The sequence below is a fragment of the Garra rufa genome, chromosome 10 (genome assembly GCF_049309525.1).
Source record: "Garra rufa chromosome 10, GarRuf1.0, whole genome shotgun sequence".
Classification (NCBI taxonomy): Eukaryota; Metazoa; Chordata; class Actinopteri; order Cypriniformes; family Cyprinidae; genus Garra; species Garra rufa.
The window spans coordinates 34,815,978-34,834,641 of NC_133370.1; the positions used below are offsets into that span (position 1 = coordinate 34,815,978).

General features: G+C 35.6%; 1 protein-coding gene across 2 annotated transcripts in view; it reads right to left on the reverse strand.

The window, feature by feature from the left end:
* ssbp3a (single stranded DNA binding protein 3a) overlaps window positions 1-18,315 on the reverse strand; it is a 40,953-nt gene extending 22,638 nt beyond the window's left edge. For both annotated transcript variants that reach the window (XM_073848413.1, XM_073848411.1), the window contains exons 1-4: window positions 18,157-18,315; window positions 17,691-17,763; window positions 17,508-17,569; window positions 16,707-16,791 (exon numbers count right to left, since the gene is read on the reverse strand). In XM_073848413.1, the coding sequence (XP_073704514.1) occupies window positions 16,707-16,791; window positions 17,508-17,569; window positions 17,691-17,763; window positions 18,157-18,212 (276 nt within the window). In that variant the 5' untranslated portion in view covers window positions 18,213-18,315. The remainder of the gene's footprint in view (window positions 1-16,706; window positions 16,792-17,507; window positions 17,570-17,690; window positions 17,764-18,156) is intronic.
* Between the last annotated feature and the right edge of the window lie 349 nt (window positions 18,316-18,664).

Here is an 18,664-nt window from a genome sequence, read left to right on the forward strand (position 1 = left end):
GGTTTTACAATGTTGATTGACCGTTGAAACTCGTCATCACAGTCTTGTGAAAAAGGTCCATAATTAAGTAATAATCTATTTTATTCAGATCTTATGCAAGCATTAATTAATGACAGGCCATTAAGTAAGTATGTGTATATATTTTTGTTTAGCTATTTTATGTGATTGATAATTATTAGTAAATTTGAACCAATTGGTATCTCCTAAAAAAGTAAACACTGGTTTAAACCCCTGTTGTTTCATCTAGCTAAATAACAGGGGGAGAGAGGGGAGAGACAGAAGAGTGAGAGAAGGTAAAGAATCAATCCTGACCACAGCCTGGGGCAACACCTCCTGTCGAATGTTAGCAGTTCCCCTGGAGATTCATTAATGATTACCAGACATACAATGACAGAGATTTTTTGTGATGCAAGAGTCCTAAAAGGGGGAGGTTACATTAGGACATAAAGAGCCCATAAGAGGCCAGATCTATAGAGCTGTGATATTTGATACTGTAAACTGTAGTATAGATCTCTGCCTCCGATCTGAGGAAAAGCATCTGATCTTCTACTAACGCATTATCTCTGCAATTCTCAAGCCATTCAGACAAAATCAACAAATAGATCAGTGATTTCTGTCCATGACCATCAGGACCATTACTGTCAAGAATGACTCCATCAGGCCACTGTAATACTGAAAACCGATTGGCTTGCAGTTTAATGGCTATTGACAGCTGTTCCTTAGGGAGTCAGGGCTTGTGTACAGCATCGGGGAGCAGTCGACTTCAGGCAAGAAGCTCTCTCCATCTGCTGCCATCTCCTGTAGCTTCTCTTTCTCAGTCCTAAAGGGTCTCAACTCTTCTCCACCCACAATCCTCTCAGTTGAGAGGCTCAACCACCCAACCCCCTCCATGTGCTTGTGGCTATTGGAATAGCAATTTTTTTTTTCAACTATATGTTAGCTTTGTGTTTTATTGTGCTGTGCTTTAGTGTACTAACACCCAGCACAGTGAAACCCTCTCAGAGAAGTACCGTCACTACAGCCATTAAAACACTGCTTCAGTAATACATTTCAAGACAATCTCTGTCGGACATCAGATCTTCTGCTGTGAGCAATGTTCCTGTTATTATGCAGAAGTGAAAAAATAAAGGACAGTATTTTGCGGCAGCCTGCTGGTTTGTTACTCACTCCCAGGTGTCAGTCTGACAAATTATTAATGTAATAAATAGCTGCAGTAGGATAAAGATGCCTTGAAGTAGATGAAAATCTCTTATTATTTTATTGGAATGAGTGGCCAAGATATTCCTTTTGTGTTTAGTAGGGATGAAACAAACACTTTTTTTGATAATCAATATAAATCTAATTATTTTTTAGAACAATTAATTGATTATTATTTTACCAATTAATCAGTAGGCTTTTATTGATTATTCAGCTTTTGCAATCAGTTAAAATACTGAGTTACACATATTCTAACTAATTTTATTTTATATCGTCTCATGGATTTCAGTCTTTATCTCTTGTCACATAAACTTTTAACACAGTTTGTGCTTATTAGACAAGGTAAGGGACGTTTATTTGTACAGTACACTGTATTCTACAGTAAAAACCTATTAATTGGTAAATGGTAAGTTCCCATACTATATACAGTAATTTTAAACTGACATTACATGCAATTTTACAGTAGTATACCTTTTTGGAAGTGAAAAAGAATGTATAATCTACAGTGAATAACCGTAAATATACATTCCCAGAATATATATTAGCATTTAAAAGCTGCTTGTGCTGGACTTCATCATGTGATTTTCTCATCACCACCAGTGATGACCAGTGGTTATCAGTGTACTACAAAGGTACTAAACAGATTTTAGTATTTAAATAGGTTGGTATATTAACATTATATCAGTTAGTGAAATTTTGGTATTTTACTACCGCATTTTTTACCACAGCTGCCAGTTTTTTGTTTTTTTTTTACCGTAAAATGTATGTTTTTTTGTTTGTTTGTTTTTTACAGTGTATGGTACCATAGTCATGACATGCAGGGGGAAAATGAAAGCTATTGTGGACACAAATTAAGAATTCGTTCTCACACCATATTCATTGGTTTCCTCATTTTAATTAAATCATGACAATGTTGTACTAACCTTAGTTTTAGTTTAGTTAATGAAACAAATTTATGAAACATGGACCATGGCAAAAATGTGTTTGCAGGAACTAATTATTAATATATTGATTTTTTTATATCTATTTTTGTGCATATCACTCCAGGCGTATTTCATATGCACTGGTATTTATTTTCACTTTACGTGTCAGGCAGCATTTAATAAATGTCTTGGTCATGCCGAAGATATAATTTATTTTTCTGGCCATTTACAAATGGTGTCAAATGCTTTGGAACATTAGGAGAAAACACAAAGTTGAGACTAGTGATGAGCTCTGTCTTTGCTTGTGTCCCAAAGCCCAACACATGATGAAACAATTATCTTTGAAATATATAATTAAACTTGCTTTCCATGTTTTGTACTGTTTTTTTAAAGACACTTTAATTTTGAATCAAATTAAAAGTGTAATATGTACATTGGTAATTACTTGCTCAAAAGATTCAGCCTTATCAACTGTGTAAAGCCCTAACAATGTGCTTGCTTTTTTTGTCTGGTGCACACGTTTTGCACATGAGTGTATATTAAGGAGACAGATAACAAAAAATGACAAAATTTATAATGAGGGCTGTGTCCCAGTACTGATGAAAGTTTAGTAAATACCCCTGACACCTAGTACGACAGTAAATACTCAACTACATATACACTCCCAGGAAATGGTACAAAAGCTGTCACTGAGACGGTACTCTTTCAAAAGGTACACGTTTATTTTTTTTATTTAATATTTATATTATTATTAGTCCATTTTTCTGTGGGCGTCAAAACAGTTGATTTGATTCATACTCAAAATGTGAATTGGACTCTGAAATTCAAAGCTGCTGTGAGTATGCCTGCTCGCTCAATCCATTCCTAAGGGAATCTGCAAGTAACCAGTAACAGGACATAAGTGGCAAACACACTCACCAGACTCAAGGGGTTTGCACTGATAACTTGACTGCACTGTGCCGCTACTCCCATGTGTTTAGTTTGGCAAAAATGATGCAACTTAATTTACAATTATACTACCTGGCAAACAAAGTGGCCTAAAAATTATATTAAGCAGCTAAGAGGTACGAAAACTCCAGGTCCAGGTCCTCTTTCCAACTCATCTGTCAACCCCATACTCGCGCTTCCTCTGCAGTGTTTTATTTGATAAGCTTGTAAACATTTTCCTTGGGTAATAAATTATTCAAAGACAGGGTTCTGTGGTTCATGCACATTGTGTGACCTAAAGACTATTTTGAGCAATCGTTTGATAGGCAGAGAGACTCTAAAGAGCTCTAGAATGTACTCAGAGGATGTGGTAATTAGCCAGGGAGAGCAGTTTATGGGCGCTCTCTGATGCCCTTGTCCAATTGACCTCCCTTATAAAAGTGCCATTACTGGCAATTAAACCACAAGACGTAAAACAAGGTCTCTAAGAAGAAGAGCTACAAAATGAACAGTTGTGTACAAATCAACAATTCATGTAAACAAACAGTTGCTAGTTTACTATTTTGATTCAAATGTGTTTTTTAGCAGGTACACCCTGCCCTTATATTAAAGATACATTGTCATGAATTTAGCATGGACATGAATTTTGCCTGGTGGATGAGAACACAAGGAAATTAGAAATGCACTGATCGGCACTCGATGCCGATAAGCTAATTATTTCCATGTTATGGCTGATAATCAATAAATGCACAATATTAAAATAATATCTATTTCAAATCCTGCCATTAATAATTCATGTTCTAAACAGGTGGTTTGTTTTGAGTTCTAAATCTTGCAGTATGTTTTTATTGCAGAGTAAGCTCTCAAATATCACTTATAATATCATGTTAATTCTCCATTTCATGGCCCCTTTTAAAATACAGCATCCTGAAAGGACAGCTTTTAATACTTTGGTCTGCAGTTAATGGCATGATTGGTCTGTGTGGCATGTGTGGCTTTAGACAACTTTAAAATGTAATTGACAACCCTATTGCCATTGTCCAATTCTATACTATGATTTGCCATCTCCCAAGTCAGAGGTAGAATCTTTAATAAAGCGTTAACCACTCGATTTAAATCAAGGTGGGAAGAACTGACAATGGGATTGACAGTAAATGGATTGTAAGTGACTGTTGGAGAAATACAATTTAACTAATGACTTTTGACTAATGTCAATTTAGTTGCATACTTTGCATGGCAGATTTAAATTATGATTGAAAGTTCAACTATTATGAAATACCACCAATGAGTGAGCCCACCTTCATTTGTTCAAATATTTATAAAGATCAAAGGTAAACACACATGTAGGTTGTCCATAAGTCCATAAAATATGGGCAAAGGTGTTCTATTATTGAATTTTGGTATATTTTAAAGGATTATATTGTGAGAGAGAATAGACCAGCTAGATTCTTTAGATTCCTTATGGGTGTCATGTCATAAAATATGTAGACTTTGTATTTAACGTGAATTTGATAAAAACATTACTAATTATAGTGCTTTCATTGTACAGACAGTGAGCAAAGAACATTTACATTATCAAAAAATATTTTCACTAACTTAAATCTAGCTTGAGTTTAAGCACTCTCCAAAAATGCTCATTAGCCTATTATCAATGAAGCTGTCTACACTGTGAAAAAAATCTCTTAAAGGGGTCATGAACTTTGTATTATTTTATACTGTTCTCTGAGGTCCACTTATACTGTTATGACGATTTTTACATCAAAAAACATCATAATTGAGAAGTATTAGGCTATTTTCTGTCCTGTTGTGACCCCCTCATTGGAACCGTCTGTTTTAATAGGCGTTGCGGATTGTAGACTCCACTAGTATGACCGACTAACAGTTGTGTATGTTTGACAGCCTACATTCTTCACAGATACTTGGGTGTTGTGATTTAAGTTAAAAGCGCATAAATACTCAGTACATATCAAACAATCTGTAATAACAGACAAAGTAATACTGACCAACTAATAAAAACAGTTCCTCATTGAGTAACATTACTGTCAGCACAGCATCTTATTTTATTTTCAATCTTGCTGACAATCCTGCGTCGAATTGTGTCTTGTTTGTAAACAAATCCATGGTAAAATAAAGTGAACAAAGGACCAAGTTCTTACTGACGCGATCTAGAACTTCATCCGCTCTTTTCTAATGTTGGGACCAGATGAAAGGTGATGCACAGACTGTTTTCCCACAACTTGGAACTGTACAGCGTATTGTTGTCTTCGGAGCTATCTTTATCACTTGATTTCTGCATAGACCGTTTGCCTCTCTTGTTAATGATTCTGCATCAACACTATGTTGTAATTTCTAGACGACAACACATGATGTTCTACTCAGAGCAGTTCACATCCTCAGACTTATACGTTTATTTGGCAATATTATCCATGCCTAAATTAATCTACAATGGTTACATGGTACAATTTGGAGCTCTCAGAAAATTGCCACTAATTTGAAAGTGAAAGTTTCACTAACCTCTCCCTCCTCCCATCACGGTGATACTGGTATTACTGTTGTTGTCACATGTCGAATAACAGGTGGGACAATTTCCTCACCATCACAACCCTAGTATGAAGTTTTAGCTCAAAATACCTGACAGACAATTTTTTTATAGCTTGTTAAAATTGCCAATTTTAGGGTATGAGCAAAATGCACAGTTTTTGTGTTTATCCCCGTAAATGCAAATGAGCTGGTGCGCCCTGCCCCCTTTTCAGAAGAGGGCAGAACTTTAAGAGCTCAAAACAAAACAGGACAATCTAACGCACTGAAAATGTCAGAAACTCTCAGTAGTGGTGTTCAGCCTTTTATGTTCGACTATAATCGGTTTAAAAATCAGTCATCTGATTGTACTGTGCATTATAAATGTGCATCTATGAATTACACAGACGGGGAGCATGGTACAACAAAAATAACAACATAGCTGGTCTCATGGTGCCTTCGCGTACTATCACACTTTATAAGTCCCATTTGTGATTATGAGCTCGACAAATGCATGCGGTCGACTTCACGTTGCTTTCATATGCAATTTTTAACTACCACATACTTATTTACAATCATTCTGGTAGCACGTTAAGGCAGCATCAGTGAAAATCGGCAGAGACAACGGTAGCTTTAGCCTTACAGACTGCCAAGAAGCTCTTTCAGAGAGGCAATTTGAAAAAACAAAAAACAAAACATGTGATACATTGTCTGGAGGTGCCCATTTTCCACAAGTTGATATGATTCTTTAGGGTCTTAATGAGAAGTCTATAACATACTTTGGTTAAAATTTCTCAATGGTAGTGTAAAAAACACTGGTCACACTTTATATTAGGTGGCCTTAACTATCATTACATCAAAAAAAGGACAATGTACTTAATGTGGTCATATTGCATTGCAAAACACTTTTGCTTCTATTAAGGCGGGATACAGGTAAGGTTAGGGACAGGTTTGGTGGTATGGGTAGGTTTAAGGGATGGGTCAACAGTGGTAATTACAGAAATTAATTACAAATGTAATTACATATAGGTTTTTAAAAAAATATAAGTACAATGTAAAAACATGTACACAATTTCAAATACATTGTACCACATGATTAATTCAAATGTAGTAGTTAAGGCCACCTAATGTAAAGTCGGACCAAAACACTCTTTTTACCTTGTCAAAATCAGCTCTTTTTTGTGCGAGCTATTCTGTTGCATGTTCCTTTAAATGCTAATGAGCTCTGCTCGCCCTGCCCCTCCCTGCCGTGGGATGATGAGCCGTAATGTTTACTTTAGCTGCACTTAGCCACATTTAGCGGCGAAACTTGCTAACAAGCACATTATTAGGAAAGGCCATTTGCAAAGATGCAAAAAAATCTGAATATTATACTCTGCTGTGGGTGAAGCTGCATCACGAATGATTCGCATGAACCCATTTGGTGCTTTCCTTTCAAAAACGAAAGTAACGTTAATCCTCTGTGTCTTCTTACTCTTAGATGTTGGGAGTAAATGACGTCTGCTATGTTCATGACATACAACAACAGAACACCTCAATCGCTCAAAGACATTCTTGTCTTCCCCTGCACAATGGCGATCAGAGTCGGACCGTTTCAGCTCGGTGAGGGCGGGTCTAAGGTAAGACGCTTATTTTTTTGTCTTTTGGAAGCTGTGTTCGAAATCCTCTTGGTTCAAATTATTATTTAGTTTAGTTTCAGTTATTTTTATTTTATTTTGCACATGCCCCCTTGGTCTGAATGGACATGCATTACGCCTCTGATCTGAATTGAATAAGAAATAATTTAAACATTACCGAAGTTGTCCCCTGCCAAGTTATTTATTTGTGTTAAAATATATGAAGTAGAAATAAAAATAAAAACTAAAATATAACGACAGACAGATTTGGTAAAATAACTGAAACAATAATTTGAAATGAAAATGAAAATGATGAAATGGTCTTTTTTATTTACAGAAATTGTTGGAACTAGTTATTATATGTGATTATTTTTTATTAGAGCCTCATTAATTATAAATTAAATGCTGACAGTGCTGTCAAATTTTCCTTTAGGCTGAACACATAGAACTAACAATGCAGCTGAATTATGTCTATGCTGAGATTACCAAACAAACAATATGTAAAAACCCCAGGTTAGTTAAGAGCTTTGCCCTGAGCATTTAAACACCAGAAGCTAAAAAACAGTTTTTACGGTTACATTCATAAAGCTGTCTGTTGAGATGCTGTGCTTGTTCAGAGAAGGGGGAGGGGAGCGTCAGCAGTCAGACGCAGGCAGACACAGGCACAATGTGCTTGCTTGAGGCAGACCACCCAGGTCACCTGCCACCTGGGCTGTTGTTATGGCAACCATATCCTCTCCAAACAACTACAATCAGGTGAGACGATGTAAAGAGGTGAATGGTTAGAAATGCTTTACATGTGATGATAATTAAGAGTGTGTGCTTAGGTTATGTTAGATTTTGTTACTTATATAGAAGCCCACACAGCTTCTATTCACTTTCTGTTTTGCAATGATTGTGCGTTTAAATTTATAGAATTTAAATATAAGAAGAATGTGTCAGAGAACTACACTCTTGTTTCACTTTTTGTATCACTCCCTTTGTCTATCAGTTTCCATTTAGCGGTGAAGATTTTCAGTGACACTTTCAGCAAGTTTCACTGCCATGCCAGTAGGTGGTGACGAGTGGCTCTTTATGAGTGAATCGAGTCATTCAGGAATCACATTCATTAAGGAATAAAACAAGTTAATATGTATACCTCTTTACTACACAGTAGGTGTAAAAAGTGAAAAAAGATCATTTAAAAATACCTGGATGACCTACTACTTCCAGGGAAATTCTTAAGTGTGTATCTGATGGGCATTTTACCATCCTTTGAAGCCACAGGAGAGGACTGGTGTAGGATTGATGTAGGTCACATGACAATGACAACATTAAGGAACATAGTACATCTGGATTACATTCACATAACCCACATTTTACATACAACACACTTTTTTACTGCTGCAAAGTGTTTTTCTGGAATAAGTCTACTTGCATGCGAATTTGGATGTAGCCTTTAAGTGATGTAATGGGGAGTCATAGAATCATTTACTCAACCTTGTTGAACAACTTTGACCCTGTTCACACCTGATATTAAGATGAGTTTTCAGTGATCAAGCGGTTGGCTGAGATGAATTACCATTACCGTCATACCACACTTTTTAAATCTGTCTCTGGTAACTACATGTGCTGGGATTTCATCTGGATCCTCCCCTCTTATTTGGTCCACAGACTACATCACCATAAGGGCAGTACTGAGTGTGGCGTACGTATACGATTGAATGAATGAAGCTGTTGCGCTGCTTATGAGTAAGCTGGAAAGAAAGAGAATGGTGACAATTTGAAGGGTAACAGTGATTTTTATTGTAAATTGTGGGTTCTGGCACAGCATAGACAACTTTGAATAGATTTTTTTGGTGTGCTTTCTCAAAACATGTCCTATAACGCTCACATGTTAGGTCAGGGGATGAAGAGTATGCGTTTTTTGTGGCTGTTTGAATGCATTCAACCACATGAGCATCTATAAACGCAATCTGCATTTTCATCTACCTCTGGAAGTGGTTGAAAATGGACAAGCTGAAAAAGTTCCACTTGTGATTGGATTGATGAAATCGCATCGTAATACCAGGTGTAAACAGGGCTACTGATTCACTCTACAACAAAACCACTACTGTATGTTTCTCAGAGACACAGTGACTGATTCTGCTTTGACTTCGACTGGAACTATTTTTGCTGGCTGAGCAAAAACAGAAAAAACTAACTTGCAATACTGTGAATATTAATGCAAACTTATAGGTTTATTAAACTGTAAAAAGCAATGACCACATATCAGTTGGCCACTAGCTGAAAGCGTTATCATATCAGCCAAAATTATCAATAAACAAATACACATAGGAAAGAGGAAGCTCTGTTCTGAAAAAAATAAAATAAATAAATAAATACATAAAAAGTAAAATAAAATTCTATAAACAAACTAGCCTTATCCCAAATAACGTCAAGAAAGTGTTTTCTTGCTGAATGAAGGCACAAACATTTTCACCCAGAACTCCACAATATCATGAGGAATTTAGGCAGATCAGCAACTGCGGGTCTTAAGCCTGGCCTAAAGAACACAGCACTACATTACAACCCCCTAAATGACATACCCCCTACTCCACCTAGCCGGCAAGACAACAGTCAGGCAAAAAGAAAGAGAGAGATAGAGAGAGAAGGAAATTCCTAGAATAGCTCAAAAGTGAAGAGCTGCATTTCTAACCACTCCTGTTGCAGCGTGTCCACACAACTGAGCCAAGAACAGGGGCTTTCTTATCGGTGAGCAAACTAATTAACCCACCCTCTCTCTTTCACACACACACATAAAGACAAAGATACGTGCTGCGGGGCCCGAACTCGTATATGAAAACACAAATGCCGGTCCCTGAAATTTTTCCTGGCCCTCATTTTGTTTTGTTTATCTGCAGCACACAGGAAAAAAGCTGAGGATTGAGCCAAGGCCTGACCCAACACCCCTCCCCCTGCCTGTACTCCTTCTCTCTCTGTCGTTCACTTCCTTCCTGTATTCTCCAGTCCCCTGCTGTTCCCTGGGCTGTAAACACAGACAGTGGTAAAAACCTTTGAGTAACTGTACATAAAAAGCCCACGTTGCAATTACAAATGTTTCCATGGTTTCAAAGACCTCCATAATGTTGATGGTGTGGAAACAAGCATTGTGAAATGCATGCACTAATCTGAAACCTTAAAACAATGGTTAATGAAAATTGGTGTGTCTAGACTGACTAGTCCTGACAGGCATTACACAAAATAGATTTTTTTTAATTATTACAGCCAGTGTATATCCCTGATGTAAAAAATAAACAGACAAAAAGGGTGACAATAAGAAGGATGTATGTGTGTGTGTGTGTGTGTGTGTGTGTGTGTGTGTGTGTGTGTAAACCAGGTTCTGCCTGCTACACTACCATTCAATCATCCAAGTGGATGCTGCACACTGGTGGTGGTTGAGGAGAGATCCCCCATATGATTGTAAAGCGCTTTGGGTGTACGGAAATACACAATGAAAGCGCTATACAAATGCATCATTCATTCATTCATTCATTCAAAAGTTTTGGAGTGGGTAAGGTATTTTAATGTTTTTAAAAGAGTTCTGTTATGCTCACCGAGGGGGGATTTATTTGATCAAATACATCAATACAGTAAACAGTAATATGAAGCGTTATGACAATTAAAAACACGTTTTCTATAATTTAATGTATTATTAAATTATTAGTGTTTTTAAATATTAACTGTGAGTGAGCATTACATGTACATGTCCATGACATGCAGAAAAAAATATACATGACATACTGGCCACAAATTAAGAATTTTATCCAGTATTATTTTAACATATTAATTTTTGGCCATGTTTTATTAATTCATGCTTTTTGTACTTTTTTTGTACTTGCCTTGTTTTCGTTCAACTGTGGCCTTTTTGTCTCCTTGTTAATAAGTAGTAGGAACTAATTCTTAATTTATGGTCATAATATCTTCTTTTCCCCTGCATGGCTCTGCATATTATAAATGTAAAAACTGAAAAAAAGTAGCTGCACAATTAAATATCCACATTAATACTGATTAAAAACAACAACAACAAAAATATACAGATATGTTGTGCATCCCTTGGAAAAGTTCAAACGAGGGTTACATTTAGGGTATGGATTAAGATATAGATTTACATGTCACTATTAGCTCAGTGCAAAAACAACAAGTCAATGGAATGACCCCATCATGACAGAAAACCACATATGCGCATGTGCATGTGTTTGTGCATGTGTCTGACGAGGGCCTTAGGAGACACGAAGGACTAAGATCATAAGTGTGACCTTGCATTGAATTCTTTAAACCTCTGATTGATCAAAGAAATCAATCCATGTTAATATCATTACAGAATACACAGGGGATTGGAGTTCTTCACACTTTCAATGGCCATTGGGTGAACGCTTATTACCAGACAATATCAAAGGTGTAAGGAAAAAAGATTTTCCTTTGTATTCAATAAGTCCTTTGCATTCAGCTGTCGGTCCAACCAACATTTTGACTGCTCACTCAAAACAAAAAAAAAAATCTGACAAATCTAGTGTGACAAAGAAAAAGAACTCCCTTAATACATGCTACATTCTTAGAATACAACAACATACAACTGGAAACCTTATACTAATATTTAATTGCTGTCAAACTACTGAATCATGTACTTTGCCAAGGAGAGGTTTGTGTTCTTAGCCTGGTTGCTAGCAGTTTTTAATTCTTATTTTGCCCTTAAGGGAGTTGGGGTGTGTGCGACACACTTTCCTGCTGCGTCAGAGTTATAAAGCAAGAGGAGACCTCACCATTATCAGATCTTGTAAGCTCCCCTCCCCCATTTCACGACAAAGACCATCATTTCAGGTTTTAAAGGGCCAGGTGGTCCCATGAGAACTGCCTGCTTTGCTTAAATGGGACAAAGATGGATAAAACCTTCCACATTATACTGCACACCTTGAAAAAAATAACTATGTAAAGGTATAGAGAACTTTACAAGGTGACTTAGGCTTCAGTTTAAAAGGCTGGGATTGGCAATTTTTTTATGTTTTTGAAATATGTCTTTTATGCTTACCATCTTATGTGTATATTTAATTGAAAATGCAGTAAAATCAGTAATATTGTGAAATATTATTACCATTTAAAGTAACGGTTTTCTATTTTAATACATTTTAAAATGTCATTTATTCCTGTGAAGGCAAAACCAGCAGCTGTCTTCAGTGTCACATGATCTTTTAGAAATTATTTTAACATGTTGATTTTATGCTCAAGAAACATTTCTTATTATTATCAATATTGAAGAAAAAAAAGTTCCTACGTAAATTTTTTGTGGAAGCTGTAATACATATTTTTTTTCAGGAATCTGATGAATCAAAAGTTCAAGAGAACAGCATTTATGTGAAACAGAAATCTTCTATACCATTATAAATCTCTTCACTCATGTAAATCTCTGCTATCACTTTCAACCAATTTAATGCATCCTTGCTGAATGAAAGTATGATTTTTATGAAGCATTAAACCTTTCAAAATATATGTACTGACCAAACTTTTGAACAACAGTGTATGTCTCTACAGTAAGGTTACAGTTAGGTATAGCTCGACTATAACAGGGTTTATGCAGGATTTTTTAAGCTCGAATGTAAGACTTAGGATCGTTTTTAAGACCTGCACAAATAAAATTAATACCATATGAGCGTATAAACATATTACACTGTAAAATAACTGTAAAAAGCAGGATTTACAGTTTAGATAGTTTTCACAAAAACAAAATGCATAAATTGACAACCTTCATATTTCAGACTGAGATGAGTCAAAAGTATTAATTAATAAATTAATCTAAACAATTATTATCAATAAATTATTATATTAATTAAATAACATTTAGATACATTTTACTGTTAAGATTTTTTAAAGATTTAAAGATTTTTTTTGCATTATTTTCTTCCACCTGTTCACATTTGCAGCTCTAACAGAGTGCAGTGCTCGTGTTTATTTAATGAAATCATAGTCTTAAGCCATACTGCAACTCTGGTCTTTCTGTCCCCAAATGTAAGACCTCTTGAAATCATAATTAAGACTTTCTTGTACAATGTAAGACTTTTTATGGCCTTACATTTATTACAACTAAATTTAAGGCTAATCCTGAATAAGGACCGCCCGATGGCCCGGGGCAGCATGAAAGACCCTCGGGACAGTTGACGAATTTGTCACTTGCCCGATCGGGCCACAGTGGCGTAGTCACAAAAGTGTATCATTTTTGTTGTTTTTAAGCCTCGCTAATTTAAAAATTCAAGGCAATTTTAAGGCATTCAAGCAAGACGTGAAAGACAACTACATTCTGTTGTGTTCAGCTGTTTTCTGTGTGTACAGCACGCACACAGAGAGACAAGTTTCTTTTTGCGCTTTAACGGACGAATACATACGAAAATATGTCAAAATACCCATCTTGTAGAGCTGCACAATTAATCGTTAAAAGATCGCGATCTCGATTCGACCCCCCTCACGATCTTAATCCAGCATTTATACGATTCAACCAATTATATATTTATTTATATTTTACAAAACTTTTGCTAGCCTAATTACTGCACATACTGCTGTGAGCTGATGCAGTGACAGGTTCGCCATTCTCTCCAACATTACATAACTATTTAAACTTCATCTTCAGCGCACATTCTGTCAGATGCAATTCATGGCGCCTCTGTCTCAATGTACTGTACAACGCGGCATTCATTCACATCAGATGATAACTCAGCGGCAGAGATCCACTCACGCAGCGGCGTAATTTCCACTGGGGACACGCTTTTCAAAATCCCGTTGGTGTCCACCCACTTTCAAATGGTTTTGTTAAAGTAATCTCTGGTATTGTAGAATGCACGCTCAGCGCTGTCGAGAGTTTCGCGCGATAGTTAAAACGAAACCAAAAGTAAAACCTGCACGCGCATTCAAAAGCTATTTGCATTTAGAGAGCGACTCCCCAATGCGCGCAAATTTAGCTACATAAAATATCTAGGCTGTTATTAGTATGTGGGCTATAATAAGTTGTGTAGTTGTGTAGATAGCTCTGTATCATGCTTGGAAAATTCAGTCGCTATTAGCACTTTGAATATTGAAAGAGTAGTACTTTCATTGTGCCAGATTTATGGACCAGCAGAGCAGTGGAACCATATCCATTAACCCCTTAACTGTTACGCCCATTTTTGAACAGAGACGTGAAAATGAAGAATTGAATCTTAAATCTTTATAATTCATGGACAAGAACATTTAGTAATATGATTTTGATGTACATTTTCCATGTTAATTCAATGTCTGATTTTAAAATGGCATTCCAAAGGATGAATTTTAAAATTTTAAGTTTTCATCTGATATATCATTTCTTATTATTTCTAATGTGTAATAGGGAAAAAGGCAACAAGAAAGTCTGTTTGTGAAAAAGGTCAGAACTCCTGTTATGAAGTAGATTTTTGAGGTGTTCTCTTGTCATAAATTAATCTATGAAACTTTTGTCATAAATTATTTTCCTACATAATTTGTAACACAAAAAAGTGTGAAATATCTATTTAAGAGCCTTAGACCTTTCCAACGATATATAGTTTGTCATGATTAGATTAGGATTTATTTGTAAAGTGGTGAAGTAAACTTGGGCATGCCACAGAGTGCACGTTGACAGCCATAAATGTTGATAGTGTTTCTAGCTAAGAATCTTTAAATCGCTTTACTCTGACATAATACCTTTGTATGTTTATTTTTTTAATGTTTAATTGTGATTTTTTTGTTTACATTATTACATTATTTTTCATTACATTTCTTTAAATTTAAAAGCAAAGTTTATTATGTCTTATTTCACTGCTATTTTACTGTTGTTTGATAACCTAATGTTCAGGGGTAAATCTTTAAAATAAAGTTCTCCAGAATCGTGAGAGAATCGTGATCTTTATTCTGAGCAAAAAAATCGTGATTCTCATTTTATTCAGAATCGTGCAGCTCTACCATCTTGGCGAGTAACTTTGTAGCTTTAACAATGATTAATATATATTTAATTTATATAGTGGAGTACAGACGCATCAGTCGACCAGACATATTTTAACCGATGTCGGTTCCGATGCAATCATTTTCCAAAATTACATTTGTGTGGAAAATTACAATGTGTGTAAACAACGCTAACAGAGGCCACAGACACTGAAAACGGATGCAAAGAGGAGAAAATACTGTAGCAGATTAAGCAAGTTCACTGTTCACTGGTGTTTTCTTTTCATTTTGCCTCTGTATAATGCATTTAAAGCAGTGCTTTGCTCACAGCGGTAACCAAGGAAGCGCTGTATCCCTGCTGTTCTACAAGCGCCACTTGCTGGCAGAGAGTGAATCTGTATTCTCATTTAGCCCGTCAGCTTTTTCCTAAAGCATCATTTCATTTGTATCTTTGTTCTATGAATTCAGTTGTGCTTTTGCTTGTAATTTGTTCATTTGTTTGTATTTACTGACATTTACTGTTAATTTGTTCTTATCTAAAATGTTAACATCTGTCAAAAACAATGATAACAGCAACTATATTATTTTTTTTTGTGGCAGTGCCAGTGAAAATATTGGCAGGGCAAGTAAATGTTTGAACCACTGGTCTGACAGGGGCCAGAAGAAAAAATTCTTGTGTTGAACCTTGAAGGGTTTCCTTCTTTGAATTGTAATTTTTATTACCATTGCACTGGAGTCAAAGTTATGCAACCTGATTGAATCTGTTGTGGAAGAGACCAAAGCTCCACAACTACAAAATAAATCCTCACAGCTTACTCAACTTAATCCAGCCTAAGAACATGTACAGCATTTTAAAACTCTAGGATTTAGGAAGATTTGTATAAGACTGGTTACTGTTATAAATAACAGAAGTTTTTCCATTCATGACATTCAAAACCAACGTTATTGTGATCAATGGATCAAAGTAACCTCAATGACCAAAAATGGAGGAGGACATTGACAATGATCTAAACAAAAAGTATAAAAAGTCAAATAAGATGTTATTGTGAGAGTAACACATTGAATTAAAAGTCAAATTTTGAAATAGACTAAAATATAATTTTCTTGTAAAACATTTTTTCAAAAAAAAAGTAAGTGCACAATGCATGATATAACAGAAACAAAACACCTGTCGTAATCATGCATGTTGTGGTTAGTGCAACTCAAGATTTACAAAACAGAGATTCTATCGCTTGTTACTATACTTGTTATGCTATAGTATACCAATCCCGTAATTCCCAAAAATATGCATATAATGTAATGGTAATGTTCACAAGCTCACACCAACTGGACACTGTCATGCTCTAAATACACAATTAAATTCTAATCAATTGTGCAAATCTGGAACCTTTTAACCTTTAATAGAATCCAGATAAACAAAGCTGACCCGGAACCAAAATAATAGATATGCCATCATCTCATAATTGTAATCAATAATCTGCTTCACACCACAGCAGGTATATTTAAGTGGTTTTATCTCATGAAGTTAATCTCTTTTATTTCTATGTGCTAGTGCAATAATAGGGTGAAATAAACACACATCACTTACATAGTCATGGAAGGCCTTAGCTTCACTGGAGTGATCACATGTGTCCCTTCTTTCAGGTGCTGCACAGTACAGGTCCCAAAACACACTGTGTAATGAAAGCATTGTTTGTAATAAGAAAATTTGCAATGCCACAATGAACATAACATTAATAAGGCAACACATATTAAAGCAACAAAAATTTAAATTTTACACTTGTAAATGGTGCTTGATCTGTGTATATTTCTCTCCTGCTTCAGACGAGATGACTTTCTCAGTGGAGACAGCAATATTATAGAGCCCTTGTATTTTAGCCGAAAGCAATGATTTGAAGGTAAAAACTTCTTAAAGATAGATTTGTTTCTTTACAAAATATTAATAGTTATGTGGATTCAGTTTGGATTCTCGTTCTACAGCTTCCATTCATTGCAGAGGATCTGCAAGTGATGTAATGCTAAATTTCTCCAAATCTGTTCCAATTAAGAAACTCATCTACAATTTGGATGTAGAGTTTCAACAAATGTTCATTTTCAGGTGAATTATTCCTTTAAGACTATATTAATTGTAATGCTTCATTTCCAGAGAACCCAATATAGTACAAGTCAAATAAAAAAATAGTTATTTTGAAATTAAAAAGATTTAACTTTTAGATTATTTTAATATAATGTTTGACCAAGTCAAAAATTAGTAGTTTTTTTTTTTCAGAAATTTCACTGCCTCTTATCCATTCTATAAAATTATTCTAAGATTAAATTTCATAACATATTGTAAAAATTTCAATTACTGCACAATACTTATAAACTACTGAATATAGATAATACACACCACCACCAAGAGTGCAGAAAACCTGGCGGTTCACCAAGGGTTATGTTCTTCTCCCATCTTATCTAAACAAAATTTAAAAAGACAGCAGAAGACTTTAATACAGTGAATGCATAAATGATTTGACAATACACATAATCATGCACACATGCTCTTAAGAATAAATATACATATGAACATACATACCTCTGATAAAAACGTCTGTGCGGATTTCTGTGCTCCCACGTGTAACAAATATTCATAGACGTACAATGCCAACCTGTACAATCATAACAGATGCCTTACAATTAAAGGTAATAAAATTAACAATAAAAAAAAACTGTCTGGTATGTTTCCATACCAAAAACAGTCTTATTCTTGTCCTAAAAATGTAACATTGCAGTTGGCATTCTACAACAACTGCCTGCATGTATATACTGTATTTCCTGAACAATAATCGATACCACCATGGGCGTTTGCAAATTTTGTGAAATTCTCTTATAAAGTAAAAAAAAAATTAAATCTATTGCGAATTTTTTTTTGTCAGTTTCCACTATAAAATTACTGGAATGTCTTGAACAAGATCAATTGTTAGGAGACAACATAATATAAGGCGACATCAGCTGTGCGTGTAAATAAACGAGTAACGTTAAAGAGAGAGAGCAGCGCTTACTTTTCCCGAGCTTGCCCGTCCGAAGGCACTGCGGTCCCTTTACCTTTCGCGAACATGGCTTGTGCTAAACATAAACGCGTCTGCCAGCTTGACTGCGATGTTTCCTTTTGCTCCAGCTGACTGTCAACTTGCAGCCCGCCTCTGACCCCATCCGCTTCAACCGACCCTGTCACAGCCAGATCATGAACTATGGGCGGTGACCTGTGGTTTATGATTGACAGCTTTATAGACCAATGAAGCTGTTCGACGCGACCTCACAATCCCTCTCATTTGCATAAAAGTTAAAGCAATAAAGTCAGGCTCGAAATCAACGGATAATTAATTTTGTCCTGGTGGGTGTTATGAGAAATTGTATAACTTGTCTCCAACTCGTAATCTGCTGAATTAACAATATGGAGAATAGAGACAATTTCTCCTATACTACAATGTACTTTCAAATCTCATTCCAAATTAAATTATTTATTTCTTTATTATATCTGCATATTGTTACAATTATTATATTATTATA